The 27,338-nt window shown below is 34.8% G+C and overlaps 2 protein-coding genes across 2 annotated transcripts; one reads left to right on the forward strand and one right to left on the reverse strand.

Moving 5' to 3' along the window:
- The first annotated feature begins 1,853 nt into the window (after positions 1 to 1,853).
- Positions 1,854 to 3,303, forward strand: LOC141841843 (uncharacterized). The gene has a single exon (XM_074730036.1). The coding sequence runs from the start codon at positions 2,021 to 2,023 to the stop codon at positions 3,251 to 3,253; it is 1,233 nt and encodes a 410-aa protein (XP_074586137.1). The 5' UTR covers positions 1,854 to 2,020; the 3' UTR covers positions 3,254 to 3,303.
- A 595-nt stretch (positions 3,304 to 3,898) lies between these two features.
- Positions 3,899 to 27,338, reverse strand: LOC141838805 (protein CHROMATIN REMODELING 5; the record flags this gene model as incomplete). Its single annotated transcript, XM_074726386.1, is given in 28 exon segments — positions 3,899 to 4,800; positions 6,742 to 6,832; positions 6,921 to 7,247; positions 8,491 to 8,672; positions 8,755 to 8,932; positions 9,011 to 9,166; positions 9,324 to 9,566; positions 9,721 to 9,801; positions 9,900 to 10,082; positions 10,193 to 10,282; positions 10,359 to 10,469; positions 10,643 to 10,885; positions 11,822 to 12,034; positions 16,222 to 16,285; positions 16,386 to 16,510; positions 16,613 to 16,706; positions 19,500 to 19,567; positions 19,694 to 19,885; positions 20,390 to 20,524; positions 20,608 to 20,695; positions 20,776 to 20,869; positions 22,025 to 22,088; positions 24,389 to 24,440; positions 24,922 to 25,025; positions 25,111 to 25,170; positions 25,592 to 25,675; positions 25,799 to 26,023; positions 26,910 to 27,338. Coding segments are annotated over 28 exon segments (4,446 nt in total), but the record flags the coding sequence as incomplete, so codon positions are not given.

Here is a 27,338-nt window from a genome sequence, read left to right on the forward strand (position 1 = left end):
TCACTAAGAATGTGCATCATGCTACATTTCTTGGCACTTGGAACATTAAACACATCCCTATTAGAGGTAAGACAATCACTTCTTCCCCCTCTGAAGAGAAAATTTAGTTGGAAAAATAATTAAAAAATGAATGAAATTAGCTCCAATATGAATGAGAGAATAGATCCACATTGAGAGTTTTATGTCAACAAATTTGATTTATATTGAATCACAACTTTAAAATATTATGTATATGAATAAATGTTAGATATTTTTGTGTGTACTCTTACAAGGGGATACAAATCTAAAATGCATTAAACTTAATTGACTCATGTTGAATGTCAATTCATTCATTCATATTCATAATATTTTAAAGTTGTGATTCAATATAAATCAATATGTTGCCATGAAATTGTCATTGTGAAATTATTTTTCCATTCCTATTGGAGTTAATTTCATCTATTTTTCATTCACTTTTTCAACATAAAGAATTAGGAGTTATTTCCTTCTAATTGTGAGATTTCAATGAGCTGATAGAGATTATTTAGATAATCTTGATTCTTTCATTGTAATTAGATTAATAATGTGGGTTTGATGGTGAATTGGTTGGGATTGATGATCTTGTATTGTAGTTCTAATACTTATTGCAGCTCATCCAATGATTATAAGCTTGATCGGATTAATTGAAGATAAGTACCAAGTGAATAAAGCTTACAACTTGTTGCTACATCAAGCTTAGAGACCATCTTACAAATTTGTGCGAACTATATTTTGCATTTTAATTAGTTTCTTGTATGAATAGAAGAAAAAAAACATATAGGATTCTTGTTTTTGAGGTGTATACAACAACAACAATTAAATCTTATCTCACTAAATGGTATCACTATATGAATCTTTCTATGTTACTGAACTCTATCCCCTATTATTTTTTCATTTATATTTAAATAAACATTGTAACAAGTCTTGCTTTGCACTCAGTGGTGGAGATTGGTGAAAATTTATTTAGAAAGTCATAGTTAGACAATGTTAATTTCAGTTTGATCATTAAGATGAGGTTGTTCAAAGAAGGGCATGGTCCTGTTTTTAGGCAATGATGCAACGGTAAGACATTAGTGCTGAGTTACTCAAATATTCATAGTTTGATTTTTAGTTATGATGCATTGTAATATATATTTTTTTAATGAGATAAAAATTTTAAGACATTGATTAGTCGTGCAGATGAGTGATGGCCTGGGGCACTTCTAGATTTGCATGATGAGTGATGGCCGAATGGGGAGGGACGACTCATTTTGAATGATTTTGATAAGTTTAAATAATTTTAAATAAATTGATAAAGAGTGTTTTAATATAAAAATATTTCATGTGTTATAAATTTGATTAAATTATGATAATTTTTTTATGTTACAGTAGATATGATCATCATTACTATAATAATATTAAAATAAGAGTATTATTGTCCGGTGGAAGAAAGAAGTTAAAATTGATTTATCTTTTTCTAATTTTATACTAAATAAATAAATAAAAATAAAGGAAGAAAACTACATCAACTCTTGCATAATTAAGATCTTAATCACCCTTCGATTGATTATCTGGTCTCGCCTCCTCTTCTCCTGTTCCTGCCCCAGCACTCACGCTGACCTCACGTGAGCTTCGTGAGCACATAGATTCCTCCCCAGCACTAGCATGGAGTGTCGTGTCTCCTGCCGAGCCAGCTGGTCCGGAGAGCCGTTTATTGCTCCGTGCCAAACCATCGCGTTTGCCGAAACAAATAAACAAACGTACCTTCATTCGGCGACTACCCCTGACAGACCCACCCACCCACCCAGAGTTGCAGTCAGAAGAGTGGGAGTGAGTCGCAACTCCTCGTCCTCTTCCTCCACAATCTCGCACGACGCCAACAGAAAAAGGAAAAACAAAGAACAAGGAGATCGAGGAAGAAGAGCAATTCAATCTTCCGCCATTAAAAGCCAGGCATTAGACCACGATCTTGTTGCTTACCCTAATTCTGCTTCAGGAACGAGCTTAGGCTGCAGAGCAAGCAATGGCGACGATGGCACCGGCCACCTGCTGTCACCTGAGAGCTCCTTGGCGGTGGTTGCTCGCGCTGTGTTTGATAGTGTTGTCGACCGCCGGCGCGTCCGGGATTCTGAACCCGGAGGACTTTCTGGCCCTGCAGGCGGTGCGCAAGGGCCTCGACGACATGCCCAGGTCTCGCTTCTTGGCCGGCTGGGACTTCACCGGCGACCCGTGTGGCTTCCCAGGCGTCCTCTGCGCCGGGGATCGTGTTGTCAGTCTTGCCCTAGGCGACCCCCGCGCTGGCTCCCCGGGGCTCCTGGGTCGCCTTGACCCCGCCCTCGGTCGCCTCACCGCCCTCGCCGAGCTCTCGCTCGTCCCCGGCCGCGTCTCCGGCCCAATCCCCGTCGGGCTTGCCAACTGCTCTGACCTCCGTTTCGTCGCCCTCTCCAGGAACCTGCTCTCCGGCCCCGTACCCGACGGCCTCGGTGCCCTCCCCCGCCTCCGAACCCTCGATCTGAGCTACAACCTGCTCTCCGGTACCATCCCGCCCGCGCTTGCCTCCGCCCCCACTCTCTCCAACCTTATCCTCTGCCACAACCGCCTCTCCGGCCCGCTTCCCTCTTTCCCCGACTCCTCTGCGCTGATCCGCCTCGACCTCAAGCGCAACCAGCTCTCCGGCCAGGTGCCGCCTTTGCCGCCCTCGCTGCAATACCTCTCCCTCAGCTCGAACGCGCTCACTGGCCTCGTCGACACCGTGCTACCGCTCCTCACCCGGCTCAGCTTCCTCGATCTGAGCTATAACTTGCTCTCCGGCCCCCTTCCCGGGTGCGTGTTCTCCTTCCCGCTAGCCGCGCTCCTGCTGCAGCACAACGCCTTCTCGGGGCCCGTGGCTCCGCCGGGCGACGTGAGCATCCCGGTGGTGGACCTGAGCTACAACCTGCTGACCGGGTCCCTGCCGCCGCTACTGGCGCCGGTTGGGCGGCTGTACCTCAACAACAACCGATTCATAGGGAAGGTGCCGCGGCTACTGGTGCAGGGCCTCGGCGACGGAATGCAGCTGCTCTACCTCCAGCACAACTTCCTCACGGGGGTGGAGCTTGGAACGGAGGCGGCGGCCACCGGCAATGCCATCCCGGTGGGGGCGTCGCTCTGTCTGCAGTACAATTGCATGGTTCCGCCGTTGAACGCGCGGTGCCCGGTCCAGGCCGGCACGCAACAGATGCGCCCTGCCGACCAGTGCCCACAGTGGAAGGGCTAATCGCCATTGCGGCCCCCCGCCACGATTTGAGGAAGAGATGGTGATCGAGGAAAGGAAGAAGAAGAATCTTAGTTGAACATACGATCAATCTGTAATTTTTGAATCTTAGTCGAGTCCATCGGAGAATGTTTCTACTTGAAAGCTAGTTGTCTGAAATACTATAATTATAGCATTTATGATCATAGTTCTACAACAATGTTAATGTAATTTTTGAATAAATTCGAACGATAAAAAGTATCAATGTTATATGTAGAATAATTTTGAACAGTTGTAGCTATTACAATAAAGTTAAAATAAAGATATCTTCGGATAAAAAAAATGATAGGACATTCTTAAGAGATACTGTTTTGATTTTTATCCAAATTTAAATATATACTACTAATTTATTAACAAAATGTGTAAACCAAAACAATAAGATACCAGGAAATACCAAAAAAACAATGGCAAATAAGTCCAAAACCTTTCAGCCTCGAGTAGGCAAGGATTGACCCGAAAGAAAAGGCCATGTTTCATTAACAAGAAATGGAACAATCTTTGAAGTGTGAGATCAGTAACAATAGATCGGCATAAACTGACCGTGAAAGTGATTCTCGAAACCCATAACTAAGATATGACCATTGACATAACTCTGGCAATCGCCATACGTATCGACTAAATGTTAAATAAATGGAAACATCCAGTACATTTCAATGAAAAAGATGTTAGTACATGTATAGACCCGTTTGTTGATTTGAGAACTTCCCTCAGCACCTTTCCTTGACCAAAAGAAAAAGGAGAAAAAAAACTACCTATTTACGAATTACCAAAATGCATCAAAATTCTTGCAGAAGCTTCTTGGCCTTTGCGATAGCTCTGAAACCACAGAATGAAAGATTGATACTCGATGATATGATGCGGTCATGAATCAGGCACACCGAGCAGCCCCTTTAGGTCACTACCAGATACTTCGCAACATCTCCAATCTCCAATGGAATGGGCAACCTTTTATTCCCTCAAGGAAAAAAAATATGCTAGTAAATAGCAACATGGTGTTCCACCTGATGCTAGCACTTTAGGACCTCCATAAAAGGAATCAACCTATGACATATGACCTGGAGGGAAACGGCCAGGATGTGCCCTAGTAGACCTATCATTTGGATATCTCCTCATTTCTGATGGGCCTTTACCCAGAATTCCTGCAGAACTCATTGGCTCACCTAGCCGGTTGCCATTGCTTATCATGGTTGGATGCAACTGGGGCTGAAGTAGAAATTGATTATCCATTTCAGGTCTTTTCCGGCGTTTCCATGCTTCTGACTTTCCAGCAGTTTGATTCTGGTGAAAGGCTTCTGAATGTTGGGATTGGAATTGGGATGATTTCTTCCTTCTATGTTGATCGTTATTAAGAGGGAACTGACTACTGTTGACAGCTGCATAACTACTGTTAAGGTAGGATGGTCCAACACCATCATTTGGCTCCTCTTTTAACTTCGAATAGATCTCTTGCAACCTCTCTCCAGTCAAATTGGAAAAGTTGGACACGTAATTCCATAATCTCATTGTCATTCCTATAGGTAATATGAAATGGGAAAGGTTTGTTCGTCATACATCCATTTCGGGAAAAAATTTAAAAACATGGAATGTAAAACGAAATGGCAAGTAGAACAATTAGATATAATAAAGACAGAAAAACAAAATAACAAACAAACTACAATTACTAGATTAGTTTAGGGTTAAACATCAATGACACTGATGCAGAAATCGGTCTATGAGAATCAGACAACCTGATAGGTGGTACCATTCAGAATTTTGAGAAAACCAAAATCAGACGAGAATTATTAAAAATCAATCACAAATCGCCAAAAACAGTTTGGTGGGTCACCGATCATGACTATCGATACACACATCATGTCGATCCATAGCAGCATGCCCGTGCCCACAACTGCCCAAGATTTGCAAGTCCAATCGCAGCCAATTGTTGCTCTTTATGGCTCATGGTCATTGCCCTTGGATCATCCTTGCACTGCATCCTAGAGCTAAATGTAATCGTTACTACTGCTAAATGCAATTGTTACTACTGCTGCCACAGCCACCTGAAGTTGCACCCATGTCCATTCCATCAGAGACGACGCACTCACTGGATATAACTCCTCACACACACTGGGAAAGGAGGCGATTCACAATAGCTCAAAGTACACCCATACACTTCCTCTTTAGGTGAAGGCCAGATTAAAATCCAAATTAAACCCTATATTAAATTTAACTCAATCAATTTGTTTTACACCCAAATTCAATTAAACCCAATCAAACCATAAGTAACTTAAATCCAACCAAAGATTTTAATCTAGCAGTTATACTATTAAGTATTATCACTTAATATCATTAAGTTAACAATATATTTTACTTAAAACATCCTATATTCATAACAAATATTCTCAATAATTCAATCCTGATATTGCTAATAATCTATTAATGTTTAGTAATTCCTAATATGATAATGATGACCTTAATACGCTTCCGCCTAGTGTTTCTAAACATCCTTTATTGTCTCATACATGTTTTCTTGAACTTTTTTACTTGTTTTAATCCCACCAATCTAGTTGATCAAAAATTGTCATAAATTGTCATATTTTAGATTCTTTAACCTGGTCAACCTAAGATTTAGACCATGGTCAATTTTATAGTTTACAAGGTTTCATCAAGTTCATGGCAGTTGATGAAAAAAACTGGGCAACACTAGGTCAATAACCAATTGTGCTTATTGGAGAATCTGACAGGTTTGTTCATGGCAGTTGATGAAAAAAACTGGGCAACACTAGGTCAATAACCAATTGTGCTTATTGGAGAATCTGACAGGTGAAACAAGGAAGACTATCACAATTGGTTTGTATCTCAATTTCCTTGCAGAGATTTGGATAAAAACAAATTGTTAATGCAAATACACTCAACAAAGAACATGACAAAAAAGACTTAGGTGGACATGAAACATACAGTGTGCTGCAATATATCATCCTATTGGTGAGGCTGCAGTAAATTGGAAAGAACAGAGATTAGTTTGGGAGAACAAGGGAGAATCAAGCTAGGAGCCATGAACAAGTGAAAATGAAGAGTGACATGGTTTCATCCGGACAGCATAAGGAGATGGCTTGGTTGAGCTACTCTGCACCAACAACCATGAGATACACAAAAGATACACTGCTCAGTTGAGCTCATGAAATCTTAAATGTCAGATCCACCTAATAGAAGCTCATTGAGCACTCTCTAATATGGCATCATAAAATAATATCCAAAAACAACCTATATTTTTTATTAAAAAATGACAAAATTCTGTTGTTTTGCATGCTAAATTGAACAAAAAGAAATTATTAGGATTAGAAGTTTTCTCATAAACCTCTATTCTTCAAATTAAAACAAACAAATAATGCTACAGACAGGTAGAGTGGCAAAAGATATATGCAATCATAGCATTAGCAAGCCTTGTTCAATTAAATGAAGTATTGCATACTTACGGGCTTGCTTGTATGTTACTTCATGTTGCTGAACAATCTTGTCAATCTTCCTTCCAATTAATTGGAGATATTTTCTAATTCTCAAGAGAACCTGAAGAAATATTGTTTCCAATGATTGTAAAACTGAAAGCCGCCTTAACAATTTGAAATAAACAATAAAATAGAATAGTCGGGCTAACCTTCTCCTTGGGAAGATCTATGCTGGTCGTCTGTAACCTCTGTAGACGTTTTAACGTTTGCTCCTCCTCCTCCATGACATCAGCACACCATTCCATCCATTTTTCCTCCTTTAGCTGTTGGTACCTTTCCTGCTCAGAATCTGATATTTCACCTTCCTCCTTTGCCTGAGGTTCCACTTTGTGGTGCTTTTGAACTTGGACTTTTTCTCTAGTATTTGTCTTAGACAAGATAGTTTTTGCATTAACATCTTTTATTCGAGCAGTAGGTCCACTTGCAATTTTGCGAGAACCTTTAACTTTTGACTTAGCAGTAACTGTAGCAAATTCCTAGAAAAGAAAATTTTAAGATAAAATAACATCAATTATCTGTTTGATAATTTGGCTGCAAAACAAAACTCCAGAAAACTGTTGTAAAAGAATGGGAGATCGACATAATCCAACAACTCAAAAAACTCATTAATTTCAACTTACAAGTCAACAAGTGTACCGAAAACAAAAAATCAAGATTATTTTTTAGTTCATCATTAAACTAATATGAAAAATATTGCATTGGCAAAGTATAAAGGTCAAAGTATTAAAGTGCTAAAATGAAGCAATAAATTCTTGCTGTTAACTGCATAAGTGGCACATTAAAGGTTGTTCTTCACCCACAATGTATAGAATTGTGTGTGGCATAGCTAAAATTTATACAAAATGTATAGTTCTGCTCTGGCATCACGACATGAAATGGCGCCAGCACAATGCCAATGATAACCAACAACCTTCTTCCTCATGATTTGACAAGTGACTGAACATATGATTTGACAACAGTGAGCAATTCCTCTTCACGATTCAAGGATTGTGAGTGAGATTGCCCAGCGGTTCATCGCAATTCGAAGGTTGGCATGTGATTCCTCAAAATTTGATGACAATGATCGAGGTATTGGGTGATTCCCTTGTGAATCGGTGACAGAAAATGATTCCTTGTAACGATTCAATGGTGAGCAAGGTCATCAAACAATTCCTCGTAATTCAATGATAGTGGTCGATTCACCTAGCAATTAAGACAGCAGCAAATGCTCTTCACAATTCTTCCACCCGACTCCTCATGATCTTTCCTTACAATTCTCCATCTTTGGTCACAATGAATTTAAGTAAGCTTCCTCTTTCTTCTTCACCTCTTAGTCTATGTGACTGGCACCATGTCAGCACAAGTGAAATGGCACCAATACTGTTTCATTCCGGCCAAGGACTAAAACATGAAATATTGTTTTTTATGCAATAAGTATAGCAACATTTGAAGAAGGAATACAACTCATAAGCTTAATGGCAAAGCAATATAATAAAATACCAGACAATGTGCAACTGTAGATGACTACCATGAAACAAGCAACTATGACAAACCAAAATCATCAGGGTTCCTAGAAACCAAGTTCTCAAAAAGAGAATCAAGTAGAGATACAGACTACAAGAGAAGTTAGCAATTCTTCAGAGTAGTGTGCCAAAAGGAAATAAACCACATCATCTTCAATAAATACGAATACAGATAAATGTTGGGTGAGAAAAAATGACAAAATAGACAGCACATTACCTTCTGCAAAAGTGCACTAGCACGATTGTCTAAGTTTGGAGCACGGGGTAAAAATGTTTCGCGTTCTCCAAGAGTAACTGGAGCAATTTTCTTTGTGAGACAAAGCCTCTGATCTAACCTTATCTTTTCCCAATTACCATATCCATGATAGTATATCCCAAGGAGCAATCTTGCATCATCAACTAAATTGAAGAGAAAACAAGTTTCATTATCTATCATGAACTAAAAAAGGCATATGACAGCTATTAAGGAGGCAATACTCACCAGAATTCCAACCACAGCTTTTGGACCATTGTGGACTTTTATGCTGAGTTACCAGGCGAAATTGAGAAACAGGATCTTTATATCGTCCAATGCGCTTTGACAGAAGCTGAAGCTCTTCAACACGATTTAACAATTCATGCGCCTTTACAGGTACTCCAAAGAAATCTAAGAGAGTACTCTGTGAATCTCACGAGAAATAGAAAATCATTATATCATCATTAAAGATCCAAAAAAATAAATTGAGTCTAAATAAAACCTTAGCATCCATATTTCCTCCAGCTACTGCTTCTCTACAACCATCAATCAGTAAATCAAATAGCTCAATTTGAGCCTCTGGATGAGCAGCTTCAACTGTACCACCAACATCAGCAACAATGAGATCGATTTGTCGAGGATTACCAAACCTTTTTACCTGCAAAACATGAATACAATGAAGAATCAAGGAGGTACCATTGCACAAGGACATTGATCAATACTATGGCATCCATGAAGAAATGGGCATTATTGTTACTTTTCATAAGGTAAGCCCCAATAAAAAAAAGAAAATTCACCAAAAAAGACAGGTTTACCGCTCGGACAAAATGGGAAGCATCCTTCTTTGGTAAACTACCAAAGGACCAATCTCTTACTTGAGCTGCTGCCCCTTCAATCATTGGTAGGGAATGAGAAAACATATCTGCAGCTTTGCTGGAGCGCTTGTGTGTTCTTTCTCGAGTATCAATTCCACTCTTTCTATTCTTTGCACTTTTTCTAGGTTGTTCATGTTCAGCATAACTCTTGGTGTTCCTAGCAGCTCGAGGTGCCAATGCTTCCTGTATAGAACATAGAAGCTATGTTGCTAACTAGTTTCCCCAGTGAGATATAAAAGAGGAATAGAGAAAATAAACATAGGCCGATAAATACTAAAAGAATATGTATATAAAAGCCACATATTGATGTATATCGGTTGAAGAAAGTAGATATTACATCATTTTTATCTAGAGGCTCTGGTTGAATCAAACGGCTCCAAAAGGTTACATCATCTTCAGCACTGCAGAAACTGGCAACCTGCACACGTATAAAAGATAGAAGTTAGCAGCCCCCTAGCAATGAGGTCAACTTCAGATTGATCATGTTTAAAATTAATAACAGTAAAGACTTCTTGCCTTGAAGGCACTCAGTAATTCATTCCCAGACTCTCCATCAGCTGCCTTGGATTCAACCTTTTCAGCTCGCTCTAAAATTTCATCAATATCCATGGTTTCTAGTTGCTTCTTGCTCTCTTCATCATCTTTCTCGTCTTTGAACAACTCTTCAGCTCCGAACCTCAAAATTGCAGAAAGTTCATGCTGCATATACCAGGGCATGTTTCAAAAAGGATACCATAAATTATTAGAGAAGAAAATCACCAGCACATATAATAGCATATGTAGCATGTGCCTTAAAAACTGAACTGTACCTTGTCAAACATAGAACTTCCTTTCTTTGTTTCTTTCTTCTCAAGCCTACCCTCAGCATTCAACTTCTGAATTACCAGGTGATCCAAAACCTACAAGTTACATGAATAAATATATCATTTAGCATTCTAGAAAAGCATTGCTATAATTTCGAAAATTATGCAATACCATTTTCTTTTTGGCACGTTCCAAAATGTCCTCTTCAACACTTCGACTGGTAACAAATCGATAAATATTTACTACTTCCTGTTGCCCTATTCTATGTGCTCTACTCATTGCCTATGACAACAAAAAAGAAGGGGGGAAAATGTCAAACTAGATTAATACAACACAGCACCTGTAAATAGCAAGTTCCAGTCAATCGACAAGGAAAAATGCATACTGACTTAATATATATAAGTTCGAATGAAGACCAAAATATACTACGGAGAAAAAAAAACACTCAACAAAACCTGCAAATCATTTTGTGGGTTCCAGTCTGAATCAAATATAATGACGGTATCTGCAGTAGCAAGATTGATTCCTAAACCACCAGCACGTGTGGACAAGAGGAAGCAAAAATCCTCACTTCCAGGTGCATTGAAGTGGTCCATGGCTTGATGACGAAGATCAGCCCTTGTACTTCCATCAAGCCTTTGGAATTGGAATCCCCGAAGAGATAAATACTCTGCCAGTATGTCCAACATTTTAACCATCTGCACACAAAGATAAGTGCACCCATGTAATTACTGAAAGTAAAGTTTCCATTTTAATTTGTAAAGAGAAAGAAAAAAAGATACAAGGATATATGTTTCAACAGACCAACAAGGAATTTGTGCCAAATATACCCTAGAGAGCACGCACTCACTCAGATATTTTACTACACTGGCCCCCTCCTCAAAGAACAAAAATAAGCAATACAACAGGTTTTCTTCCTCCCAGTCTTTTAAATTACACTACCAGGCTCTACAATTGATCTAGACCGCTAAATTTGTTCTTCTAAAATTTAGAAGTTATACGCACAAGAAAGTGTATGCATCAACACTTTGCTTCTACACATCAGAAAAAACACTGAATTTAGCTGGATATTGCAAAAGTAGGCCAAACAGCAACGGTGCATTTTTCTAAATAAAATTTTCATCAAGAAAAGAAGTACTAAACAAAATACCATGATATGATCAGAACAAAGAATTTTTTATTCCATAATCAAAACGTTTGAGTAAATGGCATAGGGTTTCCCATGTGTTCACTGAAAATTATGGCTATAAGAAGTGACATTCAAATCCATGTCGAGCAATTATGCTAAACTCTACTTGTAATTTCATCTAACCCCTCCAAATTTGAGTACAATGCCAATGTTCCAACTTCCAACACATTCCAAGCAGACAATATCCATATTAGTCATGTGTGAAAAGATTTATAAATAACTACATCGGACACTCAAACTCACACCCGTGTTAGATACTTGTATCCTAGTCCAAGTAATATGGTAAAGGCTGAATATAAGAGAGTACATCACAACAGAAATTTGCAAAAATGGGTAAGGATTTAAGGCTGAAGTCGTTATAAGCAACTCTGACATGAGAAGCAGTTCAAGTAATACAAGTTTAGTTAACCTGCAGCATGTCAAGAAAAAAGAATATCAAACCAACCTGTGAGAATATTAAAACACGATGATTTGTCTCTTTCAATCTGGTCAGCAATTTGTCAAGAATCACTAGCTTCCCACTGCTCATGGCTATGCGCTCAACTTTATTAATATCACTAGTCCCCATATCTCCGCCATACCCATGATCAGCACTCTCAAATAAGAAAGGGTGGTTGCAGCATTTCTTCAATTCAACTACAATATTTAATAGAGAAACCTGCATGAAATTTAAATTTATAGAACACTGTAAGTATGCTACTTCAAAGGAACTTACACATAAAGAATTCTCTAGTAATATTAAGAACTAAGATATCCTCATGTTCAATTGATATGTATTTAGATTTTAGATTACTCAATACATTTTGGAAACTTCACGAAACATGTAGCAAAATAGACACTCTTTCCTGAGAAAGACGCAACTTTGAGGATTTGAACTTCTGTTTTATGTCAATTTTACTCACAATAGATCCTATACTTCTAAAATTTTGCCTATTGCTAAAAATCCTAAACATAGTTGGCAAAGTAAAGGCTAGATAATAGAGTCAGAAGATTAAACCATGAAATACTATTATGTGTGATTAACTTATGTTACAAATTAATTTCAAACAAATTTATGGATGTCTTGGAGATCCACTTGTATGCACATCCAAGAAGGAATTTGAAACGCTATCAATAACATAATAAAATACACAAAAGAAATTACTCCAATAAAATACACAATATCATCACAAAAGTCTATAACATGTTTTTTTATTGTATTTTTATTGTTCATAGCAAACTTAGTCTATTTTGCCCGAGTCTTATAAAATTTTGATTATCGTAAAACTTATTTAAAGGGTCTGTTGTTTTCAGCATTCAATCAACAATAAAAAAAATTACTCCTCTCTTGTGAGATTGCCAACCAAGATATGTAGACCTGTGAGGTCACCAGTCAATTTATCGATATCGCTTTCCCATGAGATTGTCATCAGATTCAATCTAATGCCAAGCAATATCAGAGCACAACCTCATTCCTGTCACAGATTCAATATTGTACTCATTGTAATCATCTTTCTCAACTGCACCACAAATCTCTACCGAGAAGCTTGAGATTCAATTCAAAACCCATTGCAAAATGAAATTGTATAAATATGAATTCGAGGGGAAGAGTAGTTTGGGATTCGATCCAAGACCAATTGAAAAATAAAATAACAAATTTACAATCTAGTTTAAGAGATTTTGGAGATTCAAATGAAAACCCATTGCACAATGCAATTGAATAAATATAGGAGTCAGTTGAAGAGTAGATTGAGATCATGCGCAATGTTAATTGTAGAAATTATGAAACAGAAATCTATTAAATGAGCAGCAATTTTAACAGAACATTGGTTTTCATTATCCTAATATAATCATAACCTATTCAATATAAACGTTCTGGTCCAACTTATAACTTAATTTATATTGGCATTTAACTTCTATCAAAAAAAAACAGAAAAATCCACCATAGCTTAATTTTACAAAAATCTATCAGACCTGTCTGCAAATAATACAACACCTAGATCCAATGATAATCTCACACGTGCTACTTTACAGGCATCCTTGTCTAATCTTCTATCATCAATAATAAAAGGGTACTCAGATGTAGATTTCATTTGAGGATTCTGAAAACAAATATCCCAGCAAGGAGAATGAGCTTAGAATGATGAAAACTAAATTGGAAATTCATGATTGTTTAAAGAACTTGTTGATGTTATTTGGTGAATTGAGAAAAGTTATACATTCTACATAAATAATCACTTTAACAATATCATCCCAAACCCAAGCATGCATCTTGAACCATAATTACATGGCTCATGCAAAGGGAAGATCATAATAGTGGTATAAATCAACCTAGACTTGACTTAGATGAACCATACGAATCAGACGAATATGAAGTTAATACTTAATATGAACCATCACAGATAGAAGTTAGGACTTAATGTTGTGTGTTATTTCATCTCAATGACCATGCAAAACATAGAAGCACAAGCATCTTACGTGCATTTGTAAAATGTGGAATAAGATTTGTAAAATCTACATAATGACGAAGGTTGCATAATTAATCTCCACCAATGCAATTGCTAAGGAAAGAACTGAAATACAAACCTCATTCTCATTATTTGGGTGGACCAAACCTATTTATAGTCAAAGAGGAATGCTTGCATGGTAGTCAAGATTGCAATCCACTCCTTAAAATATTACAACCTAAACTATCCTAAACAATTCAGATCCCAAATAGAATCTAAATAGATTTAGGATCTTACATCCTACAATTCAATCATGTACTTGCTTGGTTATTGATCTCAATTCCAACAACTTTAATGAGATACAATATAGATTCCTTTTAACCCCTTATTAGAAGAATCTTTTTTCATTTAAATCATTATCATCCATCATATACCCATCATTCATTTATCTTATAGAAGTTGTTATTTGCTAGATAAAGATTGATTGTATATTTGTTTATGCTTCATTATATTGGAATGATTATTTTTAAAATGTAATACTATAATATCAAAAGTTAATACATATGAATAAATTATGTCATTTTTAGAATAATTTAATTAAATTGTAGAATCTTATAATCCTATGTTTCAATCTTGTGATCCAAACATACAGACCTCTTTCCATCCCTAAGTAGGATCTCAATCTGTCTACGTTAGATGCATTTGCACATCTCCATGGAAGACTATGGTCAACCATAACCCCCTTGGAATAGCCCAAATCCAATGACTTGATACTAAAAAAGACTTTAAGTGAGCCTCAAAACTGGTCACTGATCCCCTTCCTTAAACATTCAATATATCATTAACCAAGCAACAGTCAAAACTACTACCACAATTTCTGGTAAAACTGAAACCAGAGAACCTTTAAACAAGACTCAAGGCTTAACTCCAAATAGCCCCCTCAAAATTGTCATCTTAAAGAAGCGCTTAACATACCACTAGAGTGTCTTGAACTAACAGTTGATGGATCCTTCACCCTGTTTTGAGAGCTCAAAGGTGTAACTAAATAAAGAAAATGACAAATCAAAAGCATGGGACTCTTTTTCCCATCTAAAAAAAAGTTTAGAATAACTTTGTAAGCGATCTACTAGTATGCACCCATTTGTTGTTATTATGGATCTCAAGCTCATCCGCCCTATTAATTTGGTTTCCTTACGCATCTATTTCTTACTGTCATACTGAGAGTTGTACTGAGCATATATGAGAGAAATATTAATGTTAGGAGAAAAATTACAAGTAACAATTATCACAAATTACATGTTAATGAACCTCTTAGATAAAAGAGTACACTCTCAAGAAAATGGACAATAAAATTCTATAATAAAAAGTTGGTGAGAAATGAAGAATTTGAGAGCAGTGATAAATTCAACAGATTCTATGTGGATACAAATATTATTGTTATAAAAAAACAAAAAAGCAGTGTAATAAAGGAAAATGTGAGAGAAACATAAATATAGAGAACATACAAAAATAGCATTATTGTTCCAAAACCACCATCACACTAGATGTTATCACCTAGTTGTCCTACTACCAAACACTTATATAATGTCTGATGCTTTGCATACGGATATCAAATACTTCCAATTTTCTGCTTCATTTAATCACATTTCTGTTTCATTTAACTATAGAGCAGCAGATTCAACAGTTCAAACATGGGTATTATTTCATGTTGGCACCATAATTTATAATTCTTTAACGTGACTCCTAGATAACAAAAACTCATTCTTAATGAGACTTTATGATGCTGAAAAGATACTAGAACTCATCTAGCTTGCACTTTAGACGAATGAAAAAGTGCACAGCAAGTTTTTGCAATCACCACTTTTAAGTATGTCAACCACAATAAGTATCCATGAACTGAAAAGATTGGATTTTTATCTTACAAAAAAGATTTATGATCTCACATCACAACTCCACTTTAAGATGCCAAACCTTGAAATACCAACAACAAATATAAATCTTCACCAATCTCTGTTTTTATTGAAGTTGCAAAAACACAATTCATTGCTTGTGTGGCTCCCTTTATCATAAATAATAAAATGGAATTTCTACTCAAATAAACTTACCATATAATGAAAAGTAAGGATCGTTTAGCTACACAAAATATAATGCAATTTGTCCTTGGATATAGATGTTTATGATAGAAATATGGAGCATGCATTGTCATTTCAGATAAGAGACTCAAGAGAACAATATATGAACAAAATTCAAATAATAATATTAACCCCAGGCAGAAAAATATGAAAATGAAAGAACACAACCTCAAATCGGAATCCCTATGTTATACTTAAGCAGATCTAAAACTATATTTTCCTCTGATAATAAAGAAATCTGACTAATTCTACAATCAAGTATATATAAAATAAAGGTTAAGAACAACCTGATTACCCCGAACCCCTTTGTTTAGGTTGTGAAAGTTACGTTCCAGAATCCATTTATAGTACCTAGAATGACGAATGAATGACAAGAGAATATCAGAAGTGTAGTCTATAGACGATCAATTGCATCACATGAGGATCAATTGCATTGCGTGAGAAATCTTACTGCTTTTGAAGAGGAGACATTTCCACCCTAAGGATTCGCTCAATTTTTGGTGGCAAAGACTTCTCCACATCTTTTATGATTCTTCGAAGAATGTGGGGCCTCAATTCTTTATGGAGATTGGCAAGCTAGAAAAGAATCACACTTTAGTGGACAAAGAAAAGGCATATATGTGCATCATATCCATAACATATGTTGAAGTAAGACTTGGCAAACACCATTCAAAGCACCTGAATTTCATTAAAAGAACTTAGATTCTTGTACTTCTCAACAAAATCATCTTTGCTACTAAATTTTTCAGGATCAAGAAAGTGTAGAAGAGCCCTGCACCAAGACAAAAAGGCAGCCTTAAGATCAAAAGGGAATGCATAAATCATCTAAAGCGTACATATAAACAACAGTTAATGGAAAATAGACCAATAGGTTGATGAAACATTCAGAGAAGAGGTCTGGTCAGACATAAATGAATATTTTGTCTAGATGTTAACCCCTTGAAGTAGGCCACCTACAAGTAGAGAACATGATACAAGTCTAAGCAATAAAGATTGTTAATGAAATAAATTCATTCTCACATTCTCATCCACCATTACGGAATTAGAAAATTTGGGAACTCGATCACATAAAATCAATAGTTTTTTGTCAATTGGTTATAATGGTAGATAACACCTCTGAGATATTAGAAGCATGGTTTGAAATTTTGTATTATGACGGGTGATTCAGTTGAAATGTATCATTTTGGTAAATTACGTACTCAACACAAAGACAATGTCACGTGTCGTATCAATCATTGACAAGTGTCATTTCATGTCAAGACTCAACACCCCTTATCATGCTAAAATTGAGATAATATTTGTTTTTTAATTTGTCTTCATACAAAATCACGTCAAAATCATACCATTCAGAACGAAAGCAAACATTAAACTTAACTATATAGTTGTCTTTTCTTTTTCATTGTCACTTCCTCCTTCCACCTCTAATTCGCAACCCACCATTCATCAAAACATTAATACAATACCAAAACAATATCATTCCAATCAAAGACCAAAACATCAGCATGGCTCGAGATTTCAAACCTTGGTTAGAAGTGAGAACTTGTCACATTGTGTATTTTATACTGTAGAATTTTCATACCAATCTATATCACAACATCAAGGAAATTTCACATTGCCTGCCAAGTCTACAAAAATTCTCATCTTACCCCCAAGTTTTAAAATTAAAAAATTATTTTAGAGAAAAAATCAATTTATCCTCTAGAATTTAAATCCATTTCATTTCAACCCATAGAGAGAAATTTAGATTAACCTATAATAAAATAAAGGTGAGGATGGTGAAATGAGGCATTTCAAACTCTGTGGTAAAGTGAATATTTCTGAACTGAGGAGTGAAGCGAAAATGTTCAAAAACTTGCAGAGAAAAGTGAAGTTTTTCTCTATAGCATGTGTCAGTGCCATATAGATTCAATGAAATAAAGTGCAGAGATGCAGAACATTGCAATAGGATGTTGCACGCTACATAAAGCAAACCCCAGTCATTTATACATTAAGTGGACAAAAAAGACCATGGCATAAACCAGTAATGACATCGATTTGTATATTGGCAATTCATATATGAACCAACAAAACATCGTGTACATCATATTGGCATCCTATTCAACACCAACAGGGTGCTTTTAAGCCATTGTTGCAACCATGTCTAAATTTATCAATTTAAAGAGTCTATACATTCATGGTGATTGCTCTTGGATTTTGAGTAAAAGATTCCCATTTATGTATTATCATAACAAAATGGTTGCAAAAATTAATAAGTATTCAAGAGATCCAGAAATACCAGTGAAGTACCTGAATAGTAGGCCAATAATAACCAAATCAGTTAATAATAACCTCACAAGGAAACATGTATAATACACTTAATGATATTAATTGATGAATGCCTTAGAAACTGGAAAAAAAATGGATTTTCATTTTTTAGAAAACAAAATCTAATATAGAGAACATATTTGGCATGGTTGCAACCATTAAAATATATTTTATATTTTCTACAAAAGTTTTCAAATTTTTTAGAAACTAGTTTATATCTGTTTTGAAAAATAATTTTTTGTTTTTATAAAATATCAATGGCAAAGCAGTAATTCTTGTAATATTTATACAAGAATTATATCTATTTTTAAAGTATTTTATCTTTATATTTCTATAATTTTTATATCCATCTCTAAAATTTTGATCCCTAAATTATAGTTTTAATAGTCATCCATAAAGCATTGGATTACATTAAGATCCTCTAATTTTTTTACTTAATTATTGGCTCCAGAAAATATCACATCAACAGAATATTACATTTTGCTCCTTTATTCTTCTAAATTTAGTCCCTAAATTTGGCATTTTCCTTAAAATTTTTATATTTTCAAATTCCTCCAAAATTATTTTAATTTCACCTTAACATTTATTTTACTATCTAAATTTCACCTCCCACGTCTGTATAGTTTTACCATATGCCCAAATATTAATATAAAATTATAAATTCCATCTCTATCTTTTTATATTTTCAATTTTATTTTAAAATTTCACATCACCATCATAGTTATACAATTTTTAATTTTCTCCTATGATTTATTTTTAATTCACCCTTATATATTTTTACACAAAATTACAGTCTCCATCTTATTTATTATATTTTAATACAAAATTATTTAATGAAAATGATGATTATTTAATGATATGGATAATTATTTTATATAATTAATATATTACATTATGTAGATAGTCCGTTAATAACTTTAGTATTATTCTAATTTGTTATATTTTGTAAATATATTTGCATAGTCAAGATTTTCTATTACTAATATCATTTTAACTACAAGATTATAATTTTCATCTCTTAGAAATCTTTTTTGTTGGGTTATACAAAACATATTTTATTTTTTTGAAAAAGAAAATTTTTCAACTCAAAGTTTTTAATTTCATTTAAAAGAAAAGTATAAGAAAATAGAATTACCATATTGGAGCAGATAATAATGTCTCTCAAAAATGTAATAAGAACTAGGCATGGCATTTATGACCCAAGTAGAAACGGTAATACAAAAGGAATATGAAAAGAGTTGTCAAGAGATGTAGTAATCACCATAACTCCTCCACGCTGTTCTGCAGTGGTGTGCCAGTTATAAGGAGCTTGTTTTTGGTGCTGAATTCCTGTCACAATAGTTAATCTAATAAGATACATGCAAATTATTTGGATCATGCTTGCATCATAGAATAACACCATCACAAAGAAAATTAAGGGAAGAAGGGAAGAAGAAATTGAGTAACAAGCAATACCGAGAGAGTTGTGTATAGTGAAGCTTCACTATTTTTTAACCTGTGAGCCTCATCAACCATAAGGTAATTCCATCTTATTTTAGATAACACTGCTTTATCCTTTAATATCACTTCATAAGTAGTTAGCAGTGCATCCAACTTGATATGTCTACCACTTGTTTTGTTTGTAAAAAACTCATGTTGTTGGCAGATCTGCTTCAAGAGGCAAAAATAAATCATACAGATAAATCTGAAATGTCAAGGGATAAAAAGTATTCTCATGCGATGCTAGATAAAAATGAAATACTAAAAACTAATTTTTCATAGGACGATTCAGAACAGACAAAAAACTAACTGAAATGTAAAGTCAGCTTGCAAATTGTATACAGAGAAACAGGGAAAGAAATGGACATGCAAATTCCACTTGTGATGAACTCCTATTTATCTCAATGGCTATACCCTCATTGTATTTCTCCATCCACCCTAATACCACGGGTAAACAGTATGGACAAAAGGAGCGCATGGATGATCCAATAAAATAGCCTGAAACCTAGTTAAATATGTTTCACTTTATTGCTCTCTCAAGTGTCTCACAAGGTTGGGCAAAAGCAATAGTAGTGATGACTAACAGTGAAATATGTGAAAAGCTCAAGAAGAAATTAACTGCAGTTAAAGGTCATAGTCCTGTGTCTGTGTTCGAGAAAGAAGAATATTTACCTCTCTGCTTGCACGGTTTCCAACATACACGACAACATTCATTTCCGGAAGCCATTTTCTGAACTCTCGTGCCCAGTTCGATAATGTTGAGAGAGGAACAACAACAAGAAAAGGCCCACGGATATCCTGAGCATTCTGCACTTTCAACAATTATTAGTACCTAAAAAGCAAAGAGGGTTTATCTCCATAAAGCAATGGAAAATTAGTAGGCAACATACATATAGAAATCCTAGCATAGAAACTGACTGAACAGTTTTTCCAAGGCCCATTTCATCAGCTAAAATGACATTTGTATCATTTCTCCAACTGTTGCAAGATGCCCATCAATAGGCATGCTCTTAAAAACATTGATTGAAATTGATCAACTGAGGTCCTGGAAACCTAACCTATTAACCAGAAAATTTAATCCCTCAAGCTGATAATCACGGAGTTTGCCACCCTTCAGCCATTCGGGTTGCTCATCAAGTTTTCGAAGACTAGCTGAACTCAAATCAAGAATCAAAGAAATAACCATTATCTGTTCTTTAAACAAACTTAATTGAATAAACATACAATTTCTGATGAAAGAAAACCTTCAACAGCAAAGATAAAACAATAAGTGAACAGTGGCAACAAAATCAGCAATAGAGTTGAAGCCTGCAAAGATGTTGGGATAGAAGAAAAGGAAGATTTTACAATTAATAAAAGAAAAAAAATAGAACTATAGTTTTCTTGTCATCCATCTTGTTTACCTCTGGATGTGAAGCTGCAATTAGAATTGCATACAATCTATCAAAACTAGTGAAATCCATTGTTCTAATTAATTAAGCTTTCTTAATATTACTAAAAAGTATATTTCTTGATCTGGAATGCCAGCAGCCACATGTTATCCAACTTTATCATTGATCTATTTGTTCCTTTTGATTTATAGCTTTTCTTTTCCTCTAATGATTGTTCTTGAGAAGAAAGATGAGTCATTCACCATTTTATCATCGGTGGACCAACGAAGGGATTGGAATTAGAATAAGAAATCATGTAAAATAGTCAGGCCAAAAAAGAAAGCCCACTCATATATCTAGCGACCACAACTGAGTCTATAAGACATTAATAAATTGTTACAATATTTTGCTAAATTAATTCCATAATGACTGGCCCATGCCAACCTGTATTCTGCATCAATACAACAGATTGCCATTGAGCACTGGTCCAAGCCAAGAGCTAGATTGGTACCAATATGAAAGTCTGGAACCTTCTGGTACCAATACCTAGAAACATACTTTCAACAAGTTCTTATGGTTGATTTAGATATCAGTTTCCTCCTAAGAGGATTAAATAAAATGTATTTCGAGCAGACGTTGGCTCTAATATAAATTGAGGAGTAAAATTACATTGTATTATTAAATGTGGGTCATTGCTGATATATAGAAACTCTGAGATGAAACCCTCAAAATTGAAAAAAGGCAAAAAAAAAGAAATGCCATGCACATGTGCAGTATGTTAATTTAGATAATCCATCATACTAATGAAACTTGTTAAATTAATTTTTCCAAATTAAAGGAATAAATAAAGTGGCAATCTAAAAACAATACATGCAATTCACCAATCACAGCATACGAAAAAAGAAAAAAAACTCTGGGTGCATGAAATATAGCAGACCTTTGCTCTTTTTTCGCTGGAAATCTACCAGTTTTCCTTGTATATGTGCAGCAGTTTCACGGATCTGGTAAAGGAAAATCAAGACTAAACATAGGAAACTCAAACATATACAGAAAGGTACAGATTTCTAGTAGTAATAGTATTTTATGGTATATAGCTACATTAGAAATTAGTCAAATCCCTTGTATAGCAAATCTATTGTTGATTAAAAAAATCAGATACTACAACAACCCATACAAAGCACAGGTAATTTATCTATTTGAAAATGTAAAAATAATAATAATAAATATCAAAAAGGAAGAAAAATTTACTAAAACAATAAATATTTTTAAAATAATCTATAAAATATTTATAGAAGTTAGACTTTTACAATGCATATTTATTATTTTGAAAACAACAAATCTAAGTTTTTTGCAAAATGTTGATGTTTAATATATTTGATCTGACTAATATATTTTTATAGATACAACAAAAATAATCTATCTTAATTTGATTTTGTTATGTTAGTTAAATTATATTTTTCAATTATTCTTTTAACCAAATCAATTTAGTTTACCTCAACCTTTCAGGTTAGTCAAAATATTTGAACATTTAGATTATATTTGGATTTATTTGTAAATGATAAGAATATGGTTTCCATTGCAATTCAATCGTAAGACTAAAAACCTATAATATTTACATATAAATAGATTCAATTCAAACTAAACTGAGTCAATTGCATAATTAATTTGACATACAATACTTCAATTCAATCTCATCTCATAAACATTATTACTAATTTATATATGGAATAATGGCATAAAGATATTTCAAATTATTTTTCCATCATAAGACACAAGGTTATACAAAGAGTTCAGAACTTTGGAGGGCATTTTGATGATTCAATAATTACATGATCATTTTGGAAAAATAGAGAGAGAGGTAAATTATAGAGGAAAAAAAGACTGGAAATCAAAATGATGAAAATTTCTAAAAAAAATCATAATTTACAAAAAAAAAAATTTGAAGGTGAAATGAAAACTGGATATTCTACGAGGTAAAATCACATTGTTCAAAAAGAAGACAAACTCATAGCTGTTGAAAGCATAAATTCAAAGTACAATTCTGGGTTGTGATAAAAAAAATAAAAACTGAAAACCAAAGTGAAAACTTGCATTTTGGGAGTAGTAAGGCGAACAATAAGACTTCAGAGGGGAAGGGGTATTATCAAGGTTCAAAATGATGACAATAAAATCAAATTTTGAAACTGTAAAGAGCAAAGTGTAATTTAAGCGAAAATATTTAGGAGTGAAATGGAAAAAAAAAATAAAAAGGAGAAAATAAAAAAATCTAAAAATTATGAGGATAGTGTGATATTTTTAGGGATAAAATTGAAAATATTAAAAAATAGAGGAGAATGTTATAAGTTTATATTATCCAGGAGATCAAAATTTCACATGATAAAGACAAAAAGATGGAATATAAAGATAGCACAATATAGTTATTACCACCAATCTAACCTCTATATATCCAGTGGGTTCAATTAACACCAATAATGTCACTGAGAAATAAATATAATATAATAAATTGTAAAATTGTTTTTATATATAATTCGTTACATATAAAATATATCTATCTAACCCTAATATTCAATCTCCCCTCTCACTAAAATCTAACTCATAACTTGCTAAAGCTAGAACCCATAGCACCAGAATTTGCCCATCAATCTGTACTTTGGCAATATCGAACATGCCTCCGCTCATCAACCTCCACTCTCCACCAACATTCATAGCTTAGTTCACTGGCTATTCAGCTTGCCACCTTGACAATGTGCTCCATCGATCCTTGCCACACTATCGTATATCACTTCACTCCTCTTTGAATCCACACCTCAGCCCAGCATCATCGTTGCTCGTCTTCTACCTTTAGTATATCTTGCCAATCACATAGCCTCAACCAATCAATCCCTGCTGATTGCACTATTTACTGCCCCATCGTGATGCACAACCTTTATTTGTCATCACACATCAGTACATCAGCCCTTTTAACTTCCTCCTATGCTGACCACATGAGCTCCCTTGGGCTATGATTTAATCTCAACATTGGCATCACTATATTTATGCCTCATTTGCATTTTGATAGTATCATTTCATCATCTAATATATTTAGGCTGAAATTTTTACTCAAATTAAATTGACCCACTCAAATAATTGTCTACCTGTAGTTATTATAAGTTTTGTATAGCCCCAAGGGATGCTTTAAAATTTCTTTCAAGTAATTCATAGGGACAAGATCGAACATTCGAGATTCAGTGGATGCAGTAGAGATTCAATTAGGAAGCAAATATGTATGTCAAGAGTTGATACAGTTCACCTGTCACATTACCTTATATTCATCAATTGCTTCTTGAGCAAATGCAATATCAGTATCCTTTTCCCTGCAGTAACAATGATCAGATCCATAAGCAAAATGCAGTTGTCCAATAATCCAAATTTGACCAATGAAAAATGATATGACTCTGAATTGCTTTCCTAGGCATCAGCAAATGATGTACTTGAAAACAGATCATAAGATAATACATCCCATATATTTGGAGTCATTCTCAACATGTGAAATTATCCTTTCTCATTATATTTACAAATCAGCCAATAGTGCAAAAGTAAAATGTATCAGGTTACAAGATAGTTTCACGAATGTAATAGCCAAGTGGCCCAAGTCAAGTTGATGAAATGGGAAAATAGAAATGTAACTCATCCTACCAGTTACAGAAAAGCATTACATCATATTAGCATATTAGATTCATTCTCAAATGTCAAATTATACTTTCCTATTTAGTGTAAATAAAACAATTAATCATTTAGAAAATATAGTATGATTAAATTTCACAACGGTAGCAAGTGGTATAAAATAAAATATACCAAGTTGCTTCAGCATACGAAAGTCCTTGCCATTTCACCAAATACTCTGGTATCATATCATCCCCATCTATCTTACTAATCCTATCAGCAAATATCCTTTCTACCTGATCAGAACACAAACAAAAGCCAGGTGAACACTTACATGAACTTGACTATTAATTATAGGGATAGAAGATGAAAGAAATAAACCTGGCTGTACTGCTTCAGAAGATCCAATTCCATTTCTTTACTAACATCATGAACTTCAATCTGATCCACAGATTTGCTAATTGTAAATATACAAAATATTACAGGCAGAAATAAAGCTTAAGATCTAAGAAAGGCACAAAATTTTTATACAACAAAAACATTAGATGTTCATTTCAAAGTAATTGTAATTGTAACAATTATTTTGTTTAATTGGTTATGTCACTGCTTCCATTGCCATATCACCATATGCACTACAGGAAAATATGAACTACAAAAAAGGATTCAAAGAGCATACTATGTGTTTGACCTATTACAAAATGCGTATGCAGAATCAGCAGGCATATACAAGGACATTTATGGTATGCAGAATCAGCAGGTATCTGCTAGTGAAAAGGCATGAAACCACTAGTACCACCATTTTCAAGTAAAGCATATTCTACCTAATAATTTTTCAAGTGAAAACATAGGTAGAAAATATCACCTCCTCACGTGACAAGACCTTCTTATGCCTTCTTTCTTCAGATATCCTTTTTATGTAATTTAGCACCTTCTTGAATCCACTAAGCTGGCAAATCAGCAAGAATTAGATAGGTAAATGAACCAGAGGTCATAGCAAAGACCAACAAAAACAAAATTAGACAAGTTTAACAAGGCAACATAAATGTGAGATGACATTCGTGAAACTTACATTCTGGAGATCAGCAAATGACTTCCACTCACAATGAAGATATGACTGTCCTTTCCACTTTATATAAAATTCAACAGCATCCCAATCAGTTTCCATATCTGAACTAGTGCTGGCAACAACAGGTTGAGTTGATCTGTTGTTCCTTATAGCATCTTCAACTGTACCTTTAGGTTGGTGCCATAGCACTTTTTCAATTGTATCGCCATCTTCCTCCTCTAAGTCCTCCTGAGTATCAAAAATAATCTCACTATATGCCATGTCTTAAAAGTTAAAACTGTTAAACTATGCAAAATTGGAATATTGGAACCAACAGACAGCTAAGAATTCACATAGAAGTTTCATAATAGAACAATGGGTTTTGTCAATGTTCTAAATCTTGGTTGCCTCACTTGCTATAGAAAAATACCAGCATGTCAATCTTAACACAACCAATATCATATAACCCATAGTCCATACTAGTCAATGCAATGTTATCAGAAAAAAAAAAATTAATGCTGCAGTCCCATACAAAATACAATGCATTCAGTATTTACATTTTTTTATAAGTCAACAAAAATTCCAAATTCATTTTCATGAAAGGAACTGTTAGAAAATAAGTTCAGATATATATATATGACCCAAATGAACCATAACTCCAAAACCATTTTCACTGAGGGAATTGTTAGAAAAAAAAAGTTTAATAAAGAGTAAGTCTACTTTGATTTCAAATTCAAAGTTATATTTGTCAGCAAAAAAGTATACCTAATCCAAGACAAATACAGTAAAACCATGCACATAAAATTTACACAAAAATTTCATACAACAACAACAACAACAACCAAGCCTTATCCCACTAAGTGGGGTCGGCTATATGGATCCTTCTACGCCATTGAGCTCTATCTCCTATTACACAAAAATTTCATAAGGAGAGTAATTAATGAGTTAAACTACATCAGCAGAAATTAGTTCCTTCAGAATAAAGTCCCTCCTCCCTTAAATTTCTCAAATAATTGTTTGTTCAAATAGATTCTGATAAGCAAAATTCATGGTCAAGAAATTGGTAGGATTGCTCCAATAGATAACTATTGCAAAGAACAAAGAAAAACTAGTCAAACTTCATAAAGAGTGGAACCTTTTGGGTCTTGTTCAATCTTTCCTCACCAATATCATCACTTTCTTCACTTTCAGCATAAGAGACCTTCTTTACCAACCTGCCAGATGTACGGAGCTCGCTGCTATTGTAGTTGGAATTGGCAGCCAAATCAGAGTGGCCTCTAGCTCTCTTGTGTAAATGAAGGGATTTACTTGTTTTCTGATTGAAGGCTTGATCACTATCTTGTTCTGAGTCTTTTCCAGATGAAAATTCATCATCTGATAAGGTTCTCCCTCTCTTTCGGCGTGTATTTATAGAAGACTTTGCTTCTTTATGTTTTGAGATTTTTCCAACCTTACGTGGCATTCCTCTTCGTCGAGTTTTGAATAATTCGACATCGTCTTCGTCTGAGAGATCAATATCTTCTTCATTGTCATCGTCAAATTCATCACTTTCTGATGTTTTTTC

Source organism: Curcuma longa, chromosome 11 (genome assembly GCF_044706935.1).
Source record: "Curcuma longa cultivar G26 ecotype Majalengka, Jawa Barat chromosome 11, ITB_CL_G26_1.1, whole genome shotgun sequence".
In the NCBI taxonomy this organism is placed as follows: domain Eukaryota; kingdom Viridiplantae; phylum Streptophyta; class Magnoliopsida; order Zingiberales; family Zingiberaceae; genus Curcuma; species Curcuma longa.